The sequence below is a fragment of the Coregonus lavaretus genome (genome assembly GCF_964263955.1).
Source record: "Coregonus lavaretus genome assembly, contig: SUPER_35_unloc_1, whole genome shotgun sequence".
NCBI classification, from domain to species: domain Eukaryota; kingdom Metazoa; phylum Chordata; class Actinopteri; order Salmoniformes; family Salmonidae; genus Coregonus; species Coregonus lavaretus.
The window spans coordinates 2646681-2664973 of record NW_028167181.1 but is presented as its reverse complement, the minus strand read 5'-3'; the positions used below and the strand labels follow the sequence as shown (position 1 = coordinate 2664973).

The following is an 18293-nucleotide window of genomic DNA, read 5'->3' as shown; positions in this document are numbered from 1 at the left end:
GACTCGCTGTAATTGTTTTCTCGTTTGATCTACTTTCTGCCCTCCCGCTCACCTTGCCGGCAGACAGGAATAAGCGTTTCACCTCCTCCTCTCCTCCTCTCTCAACCTTTTCAAAATCACATCAGTCCAGTACCATAATCAACAACTGTTGAATATGCCGGGTGAGATAAGAAGTAAAACGTTTACGACCCATGCACCCCTCTGCCAGGCCCAATCTCCCTCACACACATACGCACGCACGCACGCACACACACACACACACACACCACACTCATGCATGCACACGTACACACTGCATTGTGGGTGCACAGTTCTTATTAACAGGTTTTCATTCTCTGCAGTATGGAAATGTTCTCTTCTTGAGTTCTGGCTCTTCTCCAGTGTAATCACAGGGGGAAATCACTCCTCACACTGTGAGTGTTTGGACTTTTTCCATAATATGTGACTGTGTGTGAGTGTGTGTGTGTGTGTATGTGCGTGTGCGCGCACGTTTGTATGTGTGCCTTTGTGTGCCTGCGTTCAGTGTGTATGTGTGTGCGGTTGTGTGGGCGCGCTTGTGTGTGTATGCATTTGTGGGTGTGTGTGTTTTCATATTTTATGTAATGAGATGCAGCTTTGTTCCGAGTTGAAAATGCCACGCCGGCATTGGAGCATGTCTAATACAACCACAGAGGGGATTCTAATAAACATTATAGCACAGCCGGGAGAAAACAGGACACAACTGCCCTCATTGATAGTGTTATGGTTTGACCAGTTGCAGTTTGACCCGTTTTTACAGTAGATGGCTTAGATTCAAATCTGTAGCCTAAGAAATATTATCGTTTGGAATCGATTGGAATCTGTGCTCTTTTGACTTTATAAGAAGTGTTGGCAAACTTGAGTCACAGAGATGGAAAGAGACTCTATTTGTCATGTACAGCAGGGCCTATTTGTACAGTAGTCAGCGAACTCTGGTATGACTGTCAGTTTTTATTGGCTTTCAACATCTGGTTGTAGAATGGCCGTGACCCTGTTCATAGCACAGCGGACACCAGCCCAGCAACATGAACAGAACCTTACTGTACATAGGTTCGTCCGCTCCATGGCATCTGTTAGTGACTGCCTCGAACATGGGCTGATAGTAGCAGCACTGTACTGTAGGAAACTGTTGTGGGCTGAAGTATAACAAGCAATGGCAAAACACAACGTACATTTCCAGACTGAGCCTATGAACCGGACATTGTGGTGATCTGTTGACTACAACTGTAATGGGCTATTCAACATCCCACACCTCGGTGTAATGTACACTGATGTTTTATTCCTCTCATTCAGACTGTCATTGAAAGAAAAATCTATATGGACAAAAGAATCCATACGAAGTAGAAAATATCCATAGTCAAATCTATGTGTGAGCGTGTGAAGGGTAAAGGTGCCCTATTAGCAGAGCAGTGTCAGTATAACTCAGGGCCCTGGGGTCAAGGGTTAGGCATGTGCTTCTGTCATGTGAGCAGGGACTCACGTGTTGGAGTTATGGTTGTGATGAATGGGATCGGAGGGAGGGCGTTGGCCCAGGAGTGTCAGATTAACATTGCGTGGGAAGCTCTACTGGCAAGAATAAATACCACCACCATCTCTTCCATTGTAGATATAGGCTGTTAACCTGTAAGACCATATGTAGGCCACAAACGCCTTTCTTTCTGTCCCCTGGTTTACTTGAGGATTGGGGAAACGCCTCCAGGCTCTATTATGAGTGACTTGGATCCCTCCCCGGGCTCGTCTCAAACAGGTCTGCTCAACGCCGTTCACACGACCTGTCAAACAAGCATCTATCCCGCAGGCCTGATGGAATGGTGTCAGCCGAGCACCTGAACGTCTATGCTCTTGACACAGATGTTCTTACGATTACAGAATAATTACTGTGCACATGTTGCCGGGGTGTAAGTACGTACACTGAAATGGAAGAAAGAACTCCAGGCATCTCAAACATGTCAAAAACAACCCAAGAAAACATCCTCCTCCTCCTCCAAAAACAAACCGACTGCAGAAGCTTTTGCAGCTTTTGCACGTGTTCCTTCTGAATAAATTGGGAAAGACATCAGAGGAGAAGTTTAGAGATAAAACTGACAATAGACTACTTTGTTCAACGAAGCTACAGTATGTGGAAGTCATTTGACTGTGTGGATGGATACAGGGAAAACAATCAGCTTTCAATGGCAAATGTAAGGGCAGTAAGGTGACACACAGTCATTTACCATGGAAACGGCTATAGTCTACATGCTCTTAAGTCAGGTTACTCAGCTAGTTTTTCAGAGAGGCCCTAATGAACACTCCTGGATGTAGCTTGACAGACACTTAGCCCTGTTAGCCCTGGGGTGCATCCCAAATGGCACCATATTCCCTATGTAGTGTGCTATTTTTAACCAAAGCCCTATGGGCCCTGGTCATACGTAGTGCACTAAAGAGAAAAGGGTGCCATTTGGAATGCAATTGTGGTCTACACAGGGCCAAAGATAACCACTGCTGCCTGGGCTGCTACAGCATGAAGCTGAAGCACACTGCTAGCTAATGCACTGAGCATAAATAGGTCAGATTTCCCCCTCTGAATACTGGGGAGAAAAGTGGACTGGCTCAAACAATATGTCACAGCCATATCTAGATGTGCTACAGTGCAGTGTTGGGGCAAGAGTTGTTGTTTGGCATTGTTTACTGAAGCTGTGCCATAGTGTTAGCTGTTAGCTGAAGCTGTGTCAAAGTGTTAGCTGAAGCTGTGTCATACTGTTAGCTGTTAGCTGTGTCATAGTGTTAGCTGTTAGCTGATGCTGTGTCATAGTGTTAGCTGTTATCGTAAGCTGTGTCATAGTGTTAGCTGTTAGCTGTGTCTTAGTGTTAGCTGTTAGTTGGAGCTGTGTCATAGTGTTAGCTGTTAGCTGTGTCTTAGTGTTAGCTGTTAGCTGTGTCTTAGTGTTAGCTGTTAGCTGAAGCTGTGTCATAGTGTTAGCTGTTAGCTGACGCTGTGCTAAAGGAGCTAGTTTCATTCCACAAAAACAATGTGTCACAGCCATCTAGAGGGCCTAAATTTAGTTGTTGTTGTTTTGAGTTGTTTACTGAAGCTGGGTTATTGTGTTAGCTAAAGCTGTGTTATTGTGTTAGTTAAAGCTGTGTTATTGTGTTAGCTAAAGATGGGTTGAAGTGTTAGCTAGCTAGCTGCATTCCTACCTGTGTTTTAAGGGTTGGCTGGCTGGCTGGCCCAAGACTCTAAGTATGTGAGTCTGAGCCATCCATTCAGACCGTAAAAACAGCAAATTATCACTCCAGATGTGTGCTCTAGTTATGCCTTAAACGCCGGATTAAATGCTAATTTGCATTAGTAAGATTTACTCTGCAACGGGTATTACTTGAATTTGCATCGAGAGGAGAAAACTCTGTTTTCTCTGTTTGTTTTTTTAGGCAAGACGGTGCTCTTGCAAGATAAATCTTTTTTGTGTGCTAAATGAGGTCAATCTCCTAAAAATCAGGAATAGCTCAAGAAGAATCATATGCATGGACACCTGAAGCATGCAGGATAATTCTACTCTCTCAATTACCTTGCCAATGAATACATTACTCAAAGAAGAAGATAACAGGTATTGTGTTGAGAATAATGTATAGTAACTATTCAAAAGTAAAACTAGAACAACTTCATAGGTGTCTTTTGCGGCTGGAACCATAATCTCACAGTATGGGCCACTGTAACTAACAACACAACCACCCTAACCCCTTAAATCCAGGGCAAGTTTGTATATAAAACATTGCTCCTATTGAAGCCGCGACAGAAACCCGCCTGCTTAACAGGGCTGAATCCAAATAAAAGCCAGCCTGTCTCCCTAACCGATTAGACTGAACCAAGCAGCTGAAACCAAGTGGCTGGTGGCAGCCGAAACAACAGCAGACAGTAAACAGGGAATGTCTGGCCTGTGCCAGGTACAGTGCAGTTAAACCAGGGCCAGGGGGTTGCCAGTCCTAGGGCAGTGCACTGTAGAGAAACATTGTGGGTCCACAGAGCCAATTGACAGGGAACACAATGGTTCCAGTGTATACTGATCCTCCATTTTGGATCTAGGTTGGATTCAGGTTGCCCCATAACCGGGTCTTCTCCTAAAAAGACACCAGGGTATTTGGACATGGCAGCCAGGGACACTCGTAAACAAGACATGGGAACAAATATCTCTCACCATTGCTGTATGAAAGTATCACTGTCAAGTAAAAAAAATTCTGTCTGCACAACATGGCTCCCATGCAAACAATACAACAGCCTGTAAGTCACACAAGTGTTGTAGGGCGCCAGAGCCATCCCAACATATACCTTCACACAACCTGTACACAATGGCTTTGGATCTGTTCTACATAACAGGGGCCATTGTGGGCCAATGTCATTGTCATTAGCACAAAGGCCCAGGCAATTACAGGATGATTCTCTAACCCTATACCCTCCATCCCTACCTGCAATAGGCAGCCATTTTGATTCCTGATAAACAAGTTTACCCCTTTTAAAGTCTTGGTCACCCGATTGCGTCCGCGTCAGCTCTGCGTGGATGTCAACAAGTTCAACGTGATACAGTGTATTCTCTATGGACTGTCATCAGACCCCTAGAAGTCTCCTTTTACATTGGCTGGGTCACTGTATCAGAGATTGTCCCCAGGGCGCTACATTATCAGAGCCTGTCCCCAGGGCGCTACATACATGATAGCCTGAGTCATAACAAACTACCAGGGATTTCATGGGGTGGGTTTTTTGGGTGCAACTCAAGACCCGACAAAGCACAGAGCACACTGACTGACACAGTCCGTTGTTGTTTCCCATAGACCAGGTTAGAATATAAAGAGAAGCTCTGTGTGACAGTGTGCTACTACTAGGTCATATTTGATGCCATCACGTAGCCATAGCGACAGCCACTTTTGAAGATTTATTAGACATATTCTGAAAAGTACAGTGCGTGTGTGTACATGGGTGTGTGTATCCCCCCCCTTCCCTCCCATCTAATTGAGCCAACTGGACTTGACCTAGTTAACGGACCGCTTAAGCAGAACAATTTACATTTTTTGAAGTGTTTTCCTTAATGGCATCTATTTCCGCGTATGTCAGTGAGTCGAGTCCCGTCCTGTCCAGTGATGAGATAGCTGCTAGCTAGACTAAGTAAACACAGCAGTTCAGGGCTTGAATACTTATGCAAACTCCAATTAAACATGAATGATGAATCGAGCCATGCCCTTATTCGGTCAGTAGAGCAGATCAGAATGCAGGGAGGAAGACAATGATGCACTGAGAAGGAGAGGAGGGATTCTACTCAAAGAAAACTAAAATGTAATATGGATCTCATTGCTTTTTATAGCTCGGATGAATGTGAATGATGTCCTTGTCCATCAAACCGATAGACATCAAATATTTGCTACCGTAAAATCTGTCCAGACTCTTGACACAATTAAGTTACCGTAATATCAAAATCCCACAATCAAATTCTGCTGTTATGAATCGTAGCCTACACCAACTTAAAAGGGCATTGTGGTAGCTCATAAACAGTCTTCTATATAAATCATAGGAGCCTCAGTGTCTTGATAACTCTTTCATTAACAAGGCCTGACACTATTCTCACCCATTTCACACAACTTTTATTGATAGAAACCAGGACAGTCGTCACAATAATCCCATGCTTTGCATCGTAGTGGTAGAAGTATACAGTTACATTACCTTCGTACAGTATGTAAAAGAGCTCAATGACGGAGAGGGACAAGCCTCTGTATGTCTGAGCACACACACTGTGCCTACTGCCTACAGTATGGCCCACAGTGGAAATTTGGCCAAGTTTCATCAAACCCTGTTTCAAGAAGAGGTTGAAATAAGGACAGGCATTCTGATCCCAGCAGTCCTTGCGAAAGGCAACCACACTTTTATTAGGGTGCCAAGCTGTGTGTGTGTGAATAGAGGGAGGGAGAGAGAAATGGAACAGAAAGGGAGGGAGGGAGAGGGGGAGAGAAGGAAGAAGGTACAGCAAAAGAGAGAGTGAGACAGAGGAAAGTACAGTAGAAGAGGGAGTGAAGGGAAGGGAGGGAGGGAGGGAGGGAGGGAGGGAGGGAGGGAGGGAGGGAGGGAGGGAGGGAGGGAGGGAGGGAGGGAGGGAGGGAGGGAGGGAGAGGGAGAGAGGGGGAGGGAGGGAGGTACAGTCAGAGAGTGAACGAGAGAGAAAAGGGTGGAAAGGGAAGGAGGATTGTACAGTCAGAGAGAGAGAGGGGGAGATGCAGTAACAGAGAAAGAGAGGGGGAGGTAGGAAACGAGTAATTACCGCTTGTATGATCAATTCATTAGGTTATATCCTTCCTTTCTCCTCTCATCTTTTCATGACGAGAATCATGTTCAGTGTTTTTAACCAAGGCTTTGAATGTCATAATACAAAATTAATTTCATAAGACAACTGTAATAATTATTTTATTTTAGTCCATAGCTTCAAGTGATTCTTTTTGAGCTCATTTCTCTCATAATCCTTGCATTGATAATAATGACTGGTGTTTTTCCATATCACCCCTGTGATATCTCAAGTCTATGAGTAACTTCCCATCTGTTAGCTCTGATAATGTCGTTTGTAATAGTTCATTTCTCTTTTATCCCGCATTATACCGCACTCAACATAAAATAGTGTGTGTGTGTGTGTGTGTGTGTGTCTGTGTGTGTGTGTGTGACTTACTCACACACTATTTTATGTTGAGTGCGGTATAATGCGGGATAAAAGAGAAATGAACTATTACAAACGACATTATCAGAGCTAACAGATGGGAAGTTACTCATAGACTTGAGATATCACAGGGGTGATATGGAAAAACACCAGTCATTATTATTACACAAAGGTGAGGACCCGACATACGGTAGTTCTCATGTGACCACGTGGAATTAGCTAAGACTCTAATGTCTTTACCTCCTCAAGGGACACTGTCCTTGCTAGGGCAGGTAAAGACACCTGGGACATGCCCCCCAACACCCCTGTCTCACATCCACATCCCAAACGAGCAACTAACGCCCCTCACAGCCTCACAACCCACAATGCACCGGGGCCAGCCGTACCGAGCAGCACCACGAGGACGTGGATTTAATTAGATATTAGTATCCAGCCGCGTCTGAATTAATCAAATCAATGCCATCCATTAATTTAGTAGAAGAACATACAATTAAAGGCCTATTAGCGTTCTCTCAGGAGTACGCCCTTTCGTCCAGCCAGTAGAACATTGGGACTTGGCCCAGGTCCAGAGGCAAAGCCTTCTCTTTTCCTTTTTAACCGGCACTTCCTCTCCTCCACCTGACTCAATTCTACTCCTCTTCTCCAGGCTGGTGCCATAGAAATACAATAACTAAAATAGTAATAAATATGAAATATACATATAGTATAATTAAATTATATAGTACTATTAGAGTTACTAATTATATTTCTATGACTGGGGCTGCGTTACTTAACCAGCCAACTACAGCGTGCTGGCAGGCCTATTCTATAGGATATACACACAAACCATTGGCTCCAAGTTCAAGGGCAAAAAATTAACGTTGGCGTAACTTTAAATAAATGCTCTCTTTTATCCATAAGCATAAAATGTAGAGAAATAGGTTTTATTTTTTTATTTGTTGATTTAGACCCAGCCACCTACTAGGTACCTACAAGTGTACTGGGCCTTTTAGGTTGTATATTAATTTGGTCCCCAGCCACATTGATTTAAACACTAACACCATTTCCATGACTTAATGGTGCATGACAGCATTTACAGTGCCTTGCAAAAGCATTCATCCCCCTTGGCGTTTTTCCTATTTTGTTGCATTACAACCTGTAATTTAAATAGATTTTTATTTGGATGTCATGTAATGGACATACACAAAATAGTCCAAATTGGTGAAATGAAAAAAATAACTTGTTAAAAGAAATTCTATAAAATAAATAACGGAAAAGTGGTGCATGGATATGTATTCACCTCCTTTGCTATGAAGCCCCTAAATAAGATCTGGTGCAACCAATTACCTTCAGATGTCACATAATTAGTTAAATAAAGTTCACCTGTGTGCAATCTAAGTGTCACATCTGTCACATGATCTCAGTATATATACACCTGTTCTGAAAGGCCCCAGAGTCTGCAACACCACTAAGCAAGGGGCACCACCAAGCAAGCAGCACCATGAAGACCAAGGAGCTATCCAAACAGGTCAGGGACAAAGTTGTGCAGAAGTACAGATCAGGGTTGGGTTATAAAAAAATATCCGAAACTTTGAACATCCCACGGAGCACCATTAAATCCATTATTAAAAAATTGAAATAATATGGCACCCCAACAAACCTGCCAAGAGAGGGCCGCCCACCAAAACTCACGGACCAGGCATGGAGGGCATTAATCAGAGAGGCAACAAAGAGACCTCTGTAGCTCAGCTGGTAGAGCACGGCGCTTGTAACGGCAAGGTAGTGGGTTCGATCCCCGGGACCACCCATACACAAAAATTTATGCACGCATGACTGTAAGTCACTTTGGATAAAAGCATCTGCTAAATGGCATATTATATTATAACCCTGAAGGAGCTGCAAAGCTCCACAGCGGAGATTGGAGTATTTGTCCATAGGACCACGTTAAGCCGTACACTCCACAGAGCTGGGCTTTACAGAAGAGTGGCCAGAAAAAAAGCCATTGCTTAAAGAAAAAAATAAGCAAACACATTTGGTGTTCGCCAAAAGCCATGTGGGAGACTCCCCAAACATATGGAAGAAGGTACTCTGGTCAGATGAGGGGGGGGGTGAATAGTTATGCACGCTCAAGTTTTCTGTTTTTTTGTCTTATTTCTTGTTTGTTTCACAATTACAAATATGTTGCATCTTCAAAGTGGTAGGCATGTTGTGTAAATCAAATGATACAAACCCCTCAAAAATCAATTTGAATTCCAGGTTGTAAGGCAACAAAATAGGAAAAATGCCAAGGGGGGTGAATACTTTCACATGTCACTGTATATCTCAATTAAGGAGGTAGACTCAAAAGAGGATTTTAAGCTATTACATAGACTTTGAAGTAATACTGTACATCGGACTATAGGATCCCCTACAAGCTTTAAACAGTAAATACTTCTAGTGGATTCCCTACAAACATACAGTCGAATATCATCTTATTTAAGTAGAGCTGGGGAAAATCCTGTTCAAAATGTAAATCTCTGCACCGCATAAAGTTGGCCACCTGTTTCTCCCCAAGCACTGAAGCAAACCAGGCTCTGATGGAAAATAATTCTGGGCTAAGGAGATTCTTTTTCTCCCTCTCTTTTTTTCTCTCTTGAATTAAAGTTAAAACGCTTTCGCACTGAGTAATCCAGACTCCTCCGACGAACAGTCATTTTTAATTAAAAACATTACCCCATTTACTGAGGAAACCAAAGTGATGCCTGAAAAAAATATTAACTGTACAGGGATTTCTCTCTCGAGCTAGCACTCTCTCTCGATTTTCTCTCCTTCTCTCTCTCTCTGTCTCTCTCTCTCTTTCTCTCTCTTTCCCTCCTTCTCTCTCTCTCTCCCTCCCTGCCATCCAAGGCTTCAGTTGATCAAAGGAAGTTCCAGTTTCTTGCTGGTTTTTAACGGTTATGTAACTTTCTCCTGATGAAATACTGGCCTGGGTACAATACTAACCCATCCAGAGCTGGACTGGACCATAGAATTCCTGCAATTGGACTTTTTGGGGTTATGTGATCCTGGCAGGAAGTCCATCCAACTCACACTGCGGCAAAGCTTGGCTACTTGGAACGATTGTAAACGCCCTAAGAAAATGTAATTCATAGGTACCATAAACTTTGTCCACTGAGTGAAACAATTTTTTTTTTTAAATTGATTAATCACATAAAAACAAGCATTCTCAGCACAGGAATATAATTAAATAAAGCAATATTTCTTAATCAAAGGCATATGGGTCTTCTGCAGTGCAGTATTGATTGAACCCCTCCTCTTGTGATGAGCTATATGTAGTTGGAATGAAGTGTTGTTTCTTTGAGAGCAGCAGGACTCTGGCTAGTCTTCCCCAGTGCGTGTTTGATTGAACCTCTCCTGTGAGGCGCTAAGTGTGTAGTTTCTGGCTCCCTGCCATACGGCCAGGCCAGGCTCAGGCCCACCTCTGACTGTCATCCTGCCTGTCATTAGGGGGCTAAGCTGGATCTCATTAGGCCTAGGGTGGCAGTGATCCCGTCAACATCACTTGAAGCTCTGGCTCCCACCATAGGGGAAGAGACAGGTTGTCTCCAAGGTAACGGCCAGGTCATTTGGGAGGAACTGCATGCCTTGTTATCTCACAGAAACCCACAGATACTGTATGCAGGCGCAGGGGCACACACACATACACACACACCAGTACACGTGTGTAAACACAAACACAAGTATAGTCATTCCACTGCACATAGACATCACCTCGCTCTCTGCCAATCAAACATCCGGCTATTCCTCTGTATCCAGTATTGATTTAAAACACAATGAAGTCAGGGGCGGGCCAACCGTTTAGGAAAAACCATTGAGTTCATTTGCTGCTCGTACCCTAGGGATAATCATTCTAACTGTTGAAAGAGAAATTGATTTATTCAAATCAGTGTGGGGTCAAACTAGGCCAGATTTCTTGAAAGAGGGGGTTAGAGAGGGTTATACAAGCATAGTCAAGTATTTAGGTCATAAAGTACAGTAGAAAATCTTTTTTTTTTTAGGTTGTTACTGTCATGAGTTTGCATATGTCTTCTGTGTAACCATAGAAATTGAACTGACAGAATGGCATGTAAATCTAACTAATTCCCACCTGATCTTAACTAATTCTCTGGGCCCATATTCACAAAGAGTCTTTAGATTAGGAGAGCCAATCTAGGATCAGTTACGACTTTTAGATCATAATGAATAAAATGTTATGAACATTTTATAACCTGACCCTAGATTAGCACTCCTACTCTAAAATCACTTTTTGAATACATGCCCTAACCCCCTGTCACATACTCTACTGTACATCCTGAATGCCAAAAGAGCACTGACCATTCCATAGCCAAGTATGACAAGAATAGCCCTGATCAGACAGCCAGAACAACTGAATGAGTTGTAGCATGGTCTACTGATAGGAAGCGATGTGTTGGATTTAGTAAAGCTCCTGGTGTCCATATTACATTCAACTCAATGGGACAGGGACTGACCTCCTGGTCCAACATGACAGCCTCAGGACAAAGGCTGACATGATCATTGAACCATTTTTAACCAGACTGATGGGGCTATTGGTGCTATTTTGAGTGAGATTGGATAATTGTTGTAGATCTGTTTGTGAGTGCGTAAAAAAAAAAAGGGGTTGGGGAGAGAGAGAAAAATCATTAGTTGCGACCAATGATGAATATAAACCCTTGATTGCTGATGCTATGTATTGGCCATTGAGAGGCTTTGAAGTCACCGGTCGGCCATATTGGCACTCCCCCCAGTAGGAGCAGTCCTCCATAGGAATGAATGGAATTCTACAGTATTTCAATTAATGTTTTAAGGACAAGATTACATGTATTGAAGTATCTTTTGTTATAGTGGGGAAAGTAACATTAATAAGCTAAAAAATATATATACTTTTTTATGTTTAGCTCACATAATTTCATTTAAAATGATGCACTATGGTGTCTGTAATAGAATACATGTGGCAAAAACGAATGTAGACATTAATAAATGCATTTCTAAAGCTTCCAAAATATTTGTTACAACGATGAGGTAGTGCCAAGATGGAGGCACGGTGGTTTCAACACTGCACCCCCTATCAGTCAACTAGTGTATATATAAATCATTGGTTGCCCCGTGTAGCTCAGTTGGTAGAGCATGGCGCTTGCAACGCCAGGGTTGTGGGTTTGATTCCCACGGGGGGCCAGTATGAAAAAAATACAAATATGTATGCACTCACTAACTGTAAGTCGCTCTGGATAATGACTAAAATGTAAATGTTGCAACCACATTGGAACACATTGGCCAATTGGGCTAGTCTAGCAGTAGTAGGCGTAATCTTCTCTGCTTGTCTCTGGGCAAAAACAACAAACAAAAGCATTCCAAGCCAGGCGCCATTGCCCCAAATAATCAAATGTATTTCTCTTAGGGAAACATCTATCAAAGTTTTGTAAGTCAGGAGGGGATACCGTTTATGGCTTTGTTTAGTGCTTCCTGCACCGACTTGAGCTCGTAAAGATGCAATAATAAGTAGGACATTTACAGTGTGCCGTGTCGTGCATACGTTTACGGCTTCGGTGATCAGCTCGGATTTTATAACACCATTATTAGACATCCCCTCTGTGATATGATCAAAATAAAGAAATATATCACACCAAAAACAAATCCGAAACCCTCCAAATACCAGAGCCATAATCATATCTTCATATCTTTAAATTAACTGTAAACAAATAAACAAACTCCTTATGCAAGGAAGGAATTATTTATGTAACTCCTTCACATACTGAATTTGCAACAAAGTTGGACAATTTTTTTCCAATTTCCAGGTCGGTTTCATAGCTGTGAATCTTTTGTTTTATTAATCCTGGATCTTAATATCATAATGCTGTATTTAGCTTCACACTCAACTGGGACATCAGATAAACTGTCCGAACAACAACTGTGTCAAAGTTAGATGTTGCCAGATTGGCCGTTTTCCTGCATGTTTGTTTTTGTTTGGTGGCCGGGGCTCCGCCCTGCAAAGCAACTGTTTGTTTCCTATATCTGAGAACAAAAGCATGTGATCTATCATTCATAATCATTTATGACGTCGCCACATAATTGCCAGCTCAGGCTCGTAAAAATATATTTGCATTACACAAGGTCCTTTACGGACCTCTCAATAACAGTTCAATAAATTTTGTTTTTGTGCATACACATAGCTCTGATAAGAGAGCAAACTTTAGCCTCTATTAGATACAGTAGAGAATAGGTCCAGGGCAGCAGTGTGTGTTGCTATGTTGCTATCCCATGCTAATGCACTGTAACAATGACCTGGACCCCATCCCTTAGTTCCTGTTCTCCCAGCCAAGCCAACATCCCGCTGCTTTTCCCTTTCCCAAGCCTTGTTGTTATTAGTATTTTGGTAGTCCCCGACTCGGAGCAAACGCCCTTCTTTAACCCCTCGGGCCACATGGTCTTTAAGACAGACACACTGTCCCCTTCATTCATCCTGTCACACTGAAGTAAACAGACTCAGTTCGACTCAAAAGCTACACAGCAGGGAGCAACTCTCTGCACATGAGAGCACTTGGATTATACCACTGGGTGTGCTTTGTGCAGATGCTGTGGCCAATCTATCACGTCTTATAACAAGTCTAAAGTAACATAACAGTTTCTGAGCCAGCGCACTGTACTGGAGTTGTGCAGCAGCACTACAGTACCCACAATGCTGTTTGTTTTCTCCTTCAACTTTTCTATATTGAAGGTAACAAACATTTCTGAGCCAGCCAGCCGCTCTTACTGTCCTGGAGTTGTGCAGCAGCATCCATCTCTTTCTTACCTTGACATGCTGTCTGGCATGCAGCCATGACCTGGATAGCCCTCTCCTCTTGGACCCTGCGACATGCCGGGCCGAGATTTCCACGACTCCATTAACGCGGTAACAGGGGAAATTAGATTCAATAAGGGGTTTGTCCCATGATCCCTTGGGTCGTGCCGCGAGAAAGACATTGTCCCCTGTGCTCCGATCTGGTAGTGAAACGAGTGTCCGCCTGAATTAACGCCCACAATGGCCGACGTGGGCACAACGTTGTTGTTGTTCTCTTGGTAGTAGCTGCCATCGTTGTTCTCTTGTTTAACTTTAGACAGGAGGTTGTGGGGGAACACGCCGGCTTCGTAACTGCTATTCATCTCCGTGCCCGGAGGTCCCAAGATCCCAGAGAGACTGTATTCGTCAACATTGTCCCTCAGAGACAAGTAGGTGATCTCGGACGGACCTGACTGGAAGAGACCCATAGAGTGTTGCTGCTGCTGCTGCTCACTGTAGCACTGAGGATTCATGCATCCGCCGCCGTCTTTGTTTGGCTCACTCTTTATCTGTCTGATGAAAGGTGAGCCGTTGCCGGGGCAACCGGTGGCCTGGTTACACTTTGTGTTGTTGCTACCGTTACCCAGACACATGCTCCTATAGTCTGTGTCGGGTTCATTCTTGATGAACTTCACCATACCCATGTGGTCCAGGCCTACGTTGAACATCTCCCCGTCCACGCTCTCCACCTTGGGGAACTCAAACTCCTTGAAGTCCTGCTGGTCTCCTCGTCCCTCTGGACTGTTGGAGTCATTTTGGACCAGGCCCAATTCACTAGCAGGGCTGGACACGGCAAACCCACCCCCGCTGCCAGAGGGGTTCCTGGGGCTCGAGGACACCGCCATGGGGCCCCCGGTGGTCGGACTAGAGATAGACGATGAAGCCCTCGTGTTGTTGGTGCTGCCGGTGGGGCTGGATACAGACGATGACCTCATGTTGGTAGAGGTGCTGCATGACGGTGGGGAGCGCACGCTGCTCATGCTCTGGGGGCTGGAGATGGGCGACCGCATCACATTGAGGGGGCTAGTGAGCGGAGGCGACCCCACCGTGCTGGACCCTGCTGGGCTGCAGGTGGCCGAGTTCCTCCTGTGGACGTGGTTGTGGGCTAGAGCTGGGCCGGCAGCGTTCTGCTGGTTGACGAGGCTACTGATGGTTGAACAGGCGAATGGCCCCCCAAAGCAGGTGGGGCTGGTGGTGGACGAAACCAGGTTGTTGCTGCCTCCGGGGCTGGAGATGGAGCTGGGCGTCTGGGGGCTGCAGGACAGAGACAAGCCCAAGATGGCTGACCCTGCTGGGGTTCCAGATGAGCAGCAATCCCCTGGGGTGGAGCTGGGCTGATTCGGGAACCCCGTAGAAGGGGACTTCGTGGACGCAGCACACTGGCTGTCCTCGAGACAGGGGCGCCTGCAAACCCCCGCTGGGTACATCTTCCCCGGGCTACAATGACCCCCCTGTTGGCCGAAGCCGCCAAAGTCCGTGGCCTCCCTGGCCGCGTTCATATACAAGCCCATGGACTCAGCCACAGTTTTGGAGAGCTCCTTGGAGTCCATCATCTCTGGCTTCCTCCCATGGAGGGAACTGTTCAAGAGGGGGAGAACAAAAGGCTGGTGCTGGTTCTGGGTCAGTTTGAGAGTAGGCTGCTGCTCTAACTTCTTCTTCTCTTTGTTGTTATTGTTACTCTCCTTGCCGTCGGCTGTGTTGCTGCTGGGGGAGCAGCTGACGTTGACTATGTCCATCAGGACATCACTGTTGCTGTTCAGGTTCAGGCTGTCGGCCTCCTCGGCTTCGCTGCAGCAGTAGTCCATGGCACTGCTGGGGACATGGGACCATCTGTTCTTCTCCGTGTCCGTGGATCCTTCGAAGAAACTTGGGTATCTTTTGGTCTCCATCGCTGGGTCATTGATTCACCTGCAGGTTGGAGGAATACATTCATTCAATGAATGCTGTTTAAATATGAATTCAAAGTGGTAGGCAATTTTTTATGCATCATTCATATAGCATTCACAAGCCGCTGGAATCTCATATTGCCGTAGCTGAGAGCATACTACTGAATATAAAAACTGTAATTGAACACAAATATTTATTAAATCATGAACAGTGTAAAGTATTTATTCAATGGATGGGGATTTCATTAAGATTGACTTAAGTGTGTTTATATAGCAGGGAAATTAAACATCTACAGTATCCAAGTTAAGTATCCTTTTAAATCAGCAAGCATTTTCTCTGTCAATCAAGTCATATTAATTTCTGGAAATTCATTTAGACATTCCTCCTCACTTAGTCAACTGTTTATTTGCTTTGGCTTTTAAACTAAGAATCCCTGAGGGTGAAATTGTTATATATGGGAACTTTGTCTAAGGCGGTATGTCCCAAATGGCACCCTATTCCCTTTATAATATAATAATAATATGCCATTTAGCAGACGCTTTTATCCAAAGCGACTTACAGTCATGCGTGCATACATTTTTGTGTAAAAGTGCACTACTTTTGACCAGGGCCTTATGGGGGAATAGGGTTCCATTTGGGACAGCCTAAGTCATGTTTGGAGACCTGAGAATGTCTCTAAGTCATGTTTGGAGACCTGAGAATGTCTCTAAGTCATGTTTGGAGACCTGAGAATGTCTCTAGGGGGGAAAAGTTAGAGCAGATGCACAGGGAGGCACAGTGCTAGGAGCTGAGCATGATCCATTCCCTCTGCATATTTGTTGAACCTATACACGTTTGATTTTACAGTGATTTAACACCAGCTAGAATTGTCAAGTTAATGTATTAAGTTATTATTATAGATTGTGTGTTGTCATGTCTGAGTAATAATCGTTCTATGACTCAATTTCCCATCACACCTTATCATTCATAACAAGTTCCTTCTTATAATTTATTTATTTAGATGCATAACATTATAATAACTTATGGGTTGCAGGAAAGGGTTAATTGCACTTACTGTAATATTAAATCGCCAAGTCAGTACAGTTTGACTTAAAAAAATACATGACGTAGTTTTATACTGTTCATTTCCTACTCTTGGGCACTTCCATTGGATAGAGACAGACACAGCGTCACATAAACTTTTATCACGCCATTCACGGATTGGTCCGACTATTCTGTCACTCCGCTATTGGTTTTTCAGACACAACATAGCTGCGACATAACTTGAAATGGTATCTATCTTTGAGCGTCTTCTGGAAAACATATCACAACTTTCGAGAATAATTCAATGGGCAGTATTGACCCATGCTATCACATTTAGCCCTTTATATTATGGGTAATGTAATGTTGTTGTTCGTAAACTTATGTCCTCGTAAACTTATGTTTTAGCCTACTGTCAAAGTGAAGGACTAAAGAAAAACAATGCAATTTTGATTGAGCTGACCTAATTACGGGTTAGGCTATAATAAATGAGAACGCTTATGTGATAGGTTAGTTTTCGACGCACAAACTACAAAAACAGGTAGGCTACATGCCAGGTTGTAACGACAGATGAAGGAAGGCTATGCAGCATTTGTGGCCAATCTGATCTACAAAAATGCACATCACAGTATTGACATTGATGCAACTGATCGAAGAGTGTGCAAAACTATTTCAAAAGTGCATTAATAGTTAGAATGCAGGTCATTTTAGACATCGCAGTTCTGCAATGACAGCGGAGCAAGCCATAGTCTTATCCATGATTTCTTATTGTAAAGAATTATTATCTGATGGAAATGTCACTGGAGAAAAAGTTCAAATTGTTATTAACTGATCTTTGAAAAGTCATAAACAGTTTAGATTCCATAATAAATAAATGCGCCCAATAGCCTGCTGGGCGCAAATAAGTCTAATTATTATTATTATTATTATTAGGCTATTATTATTGTTTAGAAAGAAAGAGAAATAGAGCAGCCTTTAATGTTATTTATAGCCTATAGGTCACAATCTGTCTGAGCGGTCCCCCAGGATATAGTTCAAAGTTAAAGATTTCCTGTGGATAATTCAGGTGACGTTTTAAAGTAATTCACATTTCGTTTAGGGAGTTGACAGATTAATCTAAGTATTATAATAACCACTAGTCTATTACCTACCTCGAGCTATATCATTATGCGCCCTTACCTTAATTACGACATTCAGATTTGTCAAGTGGCTGTGTTGCTGGGCAGCAATAATCCAGAAGAGAGATTAAAGACACGAAAACAAGCCTGTACCTTATTTCTTCTTCTTTACAATATCCCCCACTTGAGCTATTCTGTATTTTCTCTTGCCATACATCCACTAGTTTCAGTTCTGACAGCTCAACGCACCGAACAGTAGGTTTGGACTCTGAGCTGCGTAGCCTATATCACTCGTAATCCTCAACATCAAGACACTGCTTTGACACACCGATCGAGAGCGACATATAAATCGAACGCGTCAGATATTCTCACATTCGGACCATAATTCCGCAGATTTACGATTTTCTAGCCTTTCGATAGAATGACTGATAAAAACAGCGAAGGAGTCAGACAGACTTGCAGAGCGACGTCATTATGTGCACATGAACCCTCCTACTGCAACGAGTGCAATACAAACTCTGAAGGGGTGGCGGGGACGGGAGAGAGAGAGAGGGGGAGGGGAAGGAGGGGAGTGCGTTCGGTCACAGGCTCCTGAGCACAGGTACGCTATTGCGCTGGAATTAGGGCACCTTTACATTATGGTTGAGTGTCTCCGGCTGTTCCGGACAGACAAACATGGTTCAAATATTTAATACTCAAAATGCTTTTTGGATAGGAGACCGTCTCAAAGAGCGTTGAACGAGATGAAATAAA

At 43.7% G+C, this 18293-nt stretch overlaps 1 protein-coding gene across 4 annotated transcripts in view; it reads right to left on the bottom strand.

Annotated features, from left to right (window-relative positions):
• Positions 1-18023, bottom strand: part of LOC311109991 (mineralocorticoid receptor-like) — a 98745-nt gene extending 80722 nt beyond the window's left edge. For 2 of the 4 annotated variants that reach the window (XM_084188502.1, XM_084188504.1), the window contains exons 1-2: positions 17602-18023; positions 13489-15423 (exon numbers count right to left, since the gene is read on the bottom strand). In XM_084188502.1, the coding sequence (XP_084044628.1) occupies positions 13489-15404 (1916 nt within the window). In that variant the 5' untranslated portion in view covers positions 15405-15423; positions 17602-18023. The remainder of the gene's footprint in view (positions 1-13488; positions 15424-17601) is intronic. The other 2 variants (XM_084188503.1, XM_084188505.1) reach the window with 1 other exon arrangement.
• Between the last annotated feature and the right edge of the window lie 270 nt (positions 18024-18293).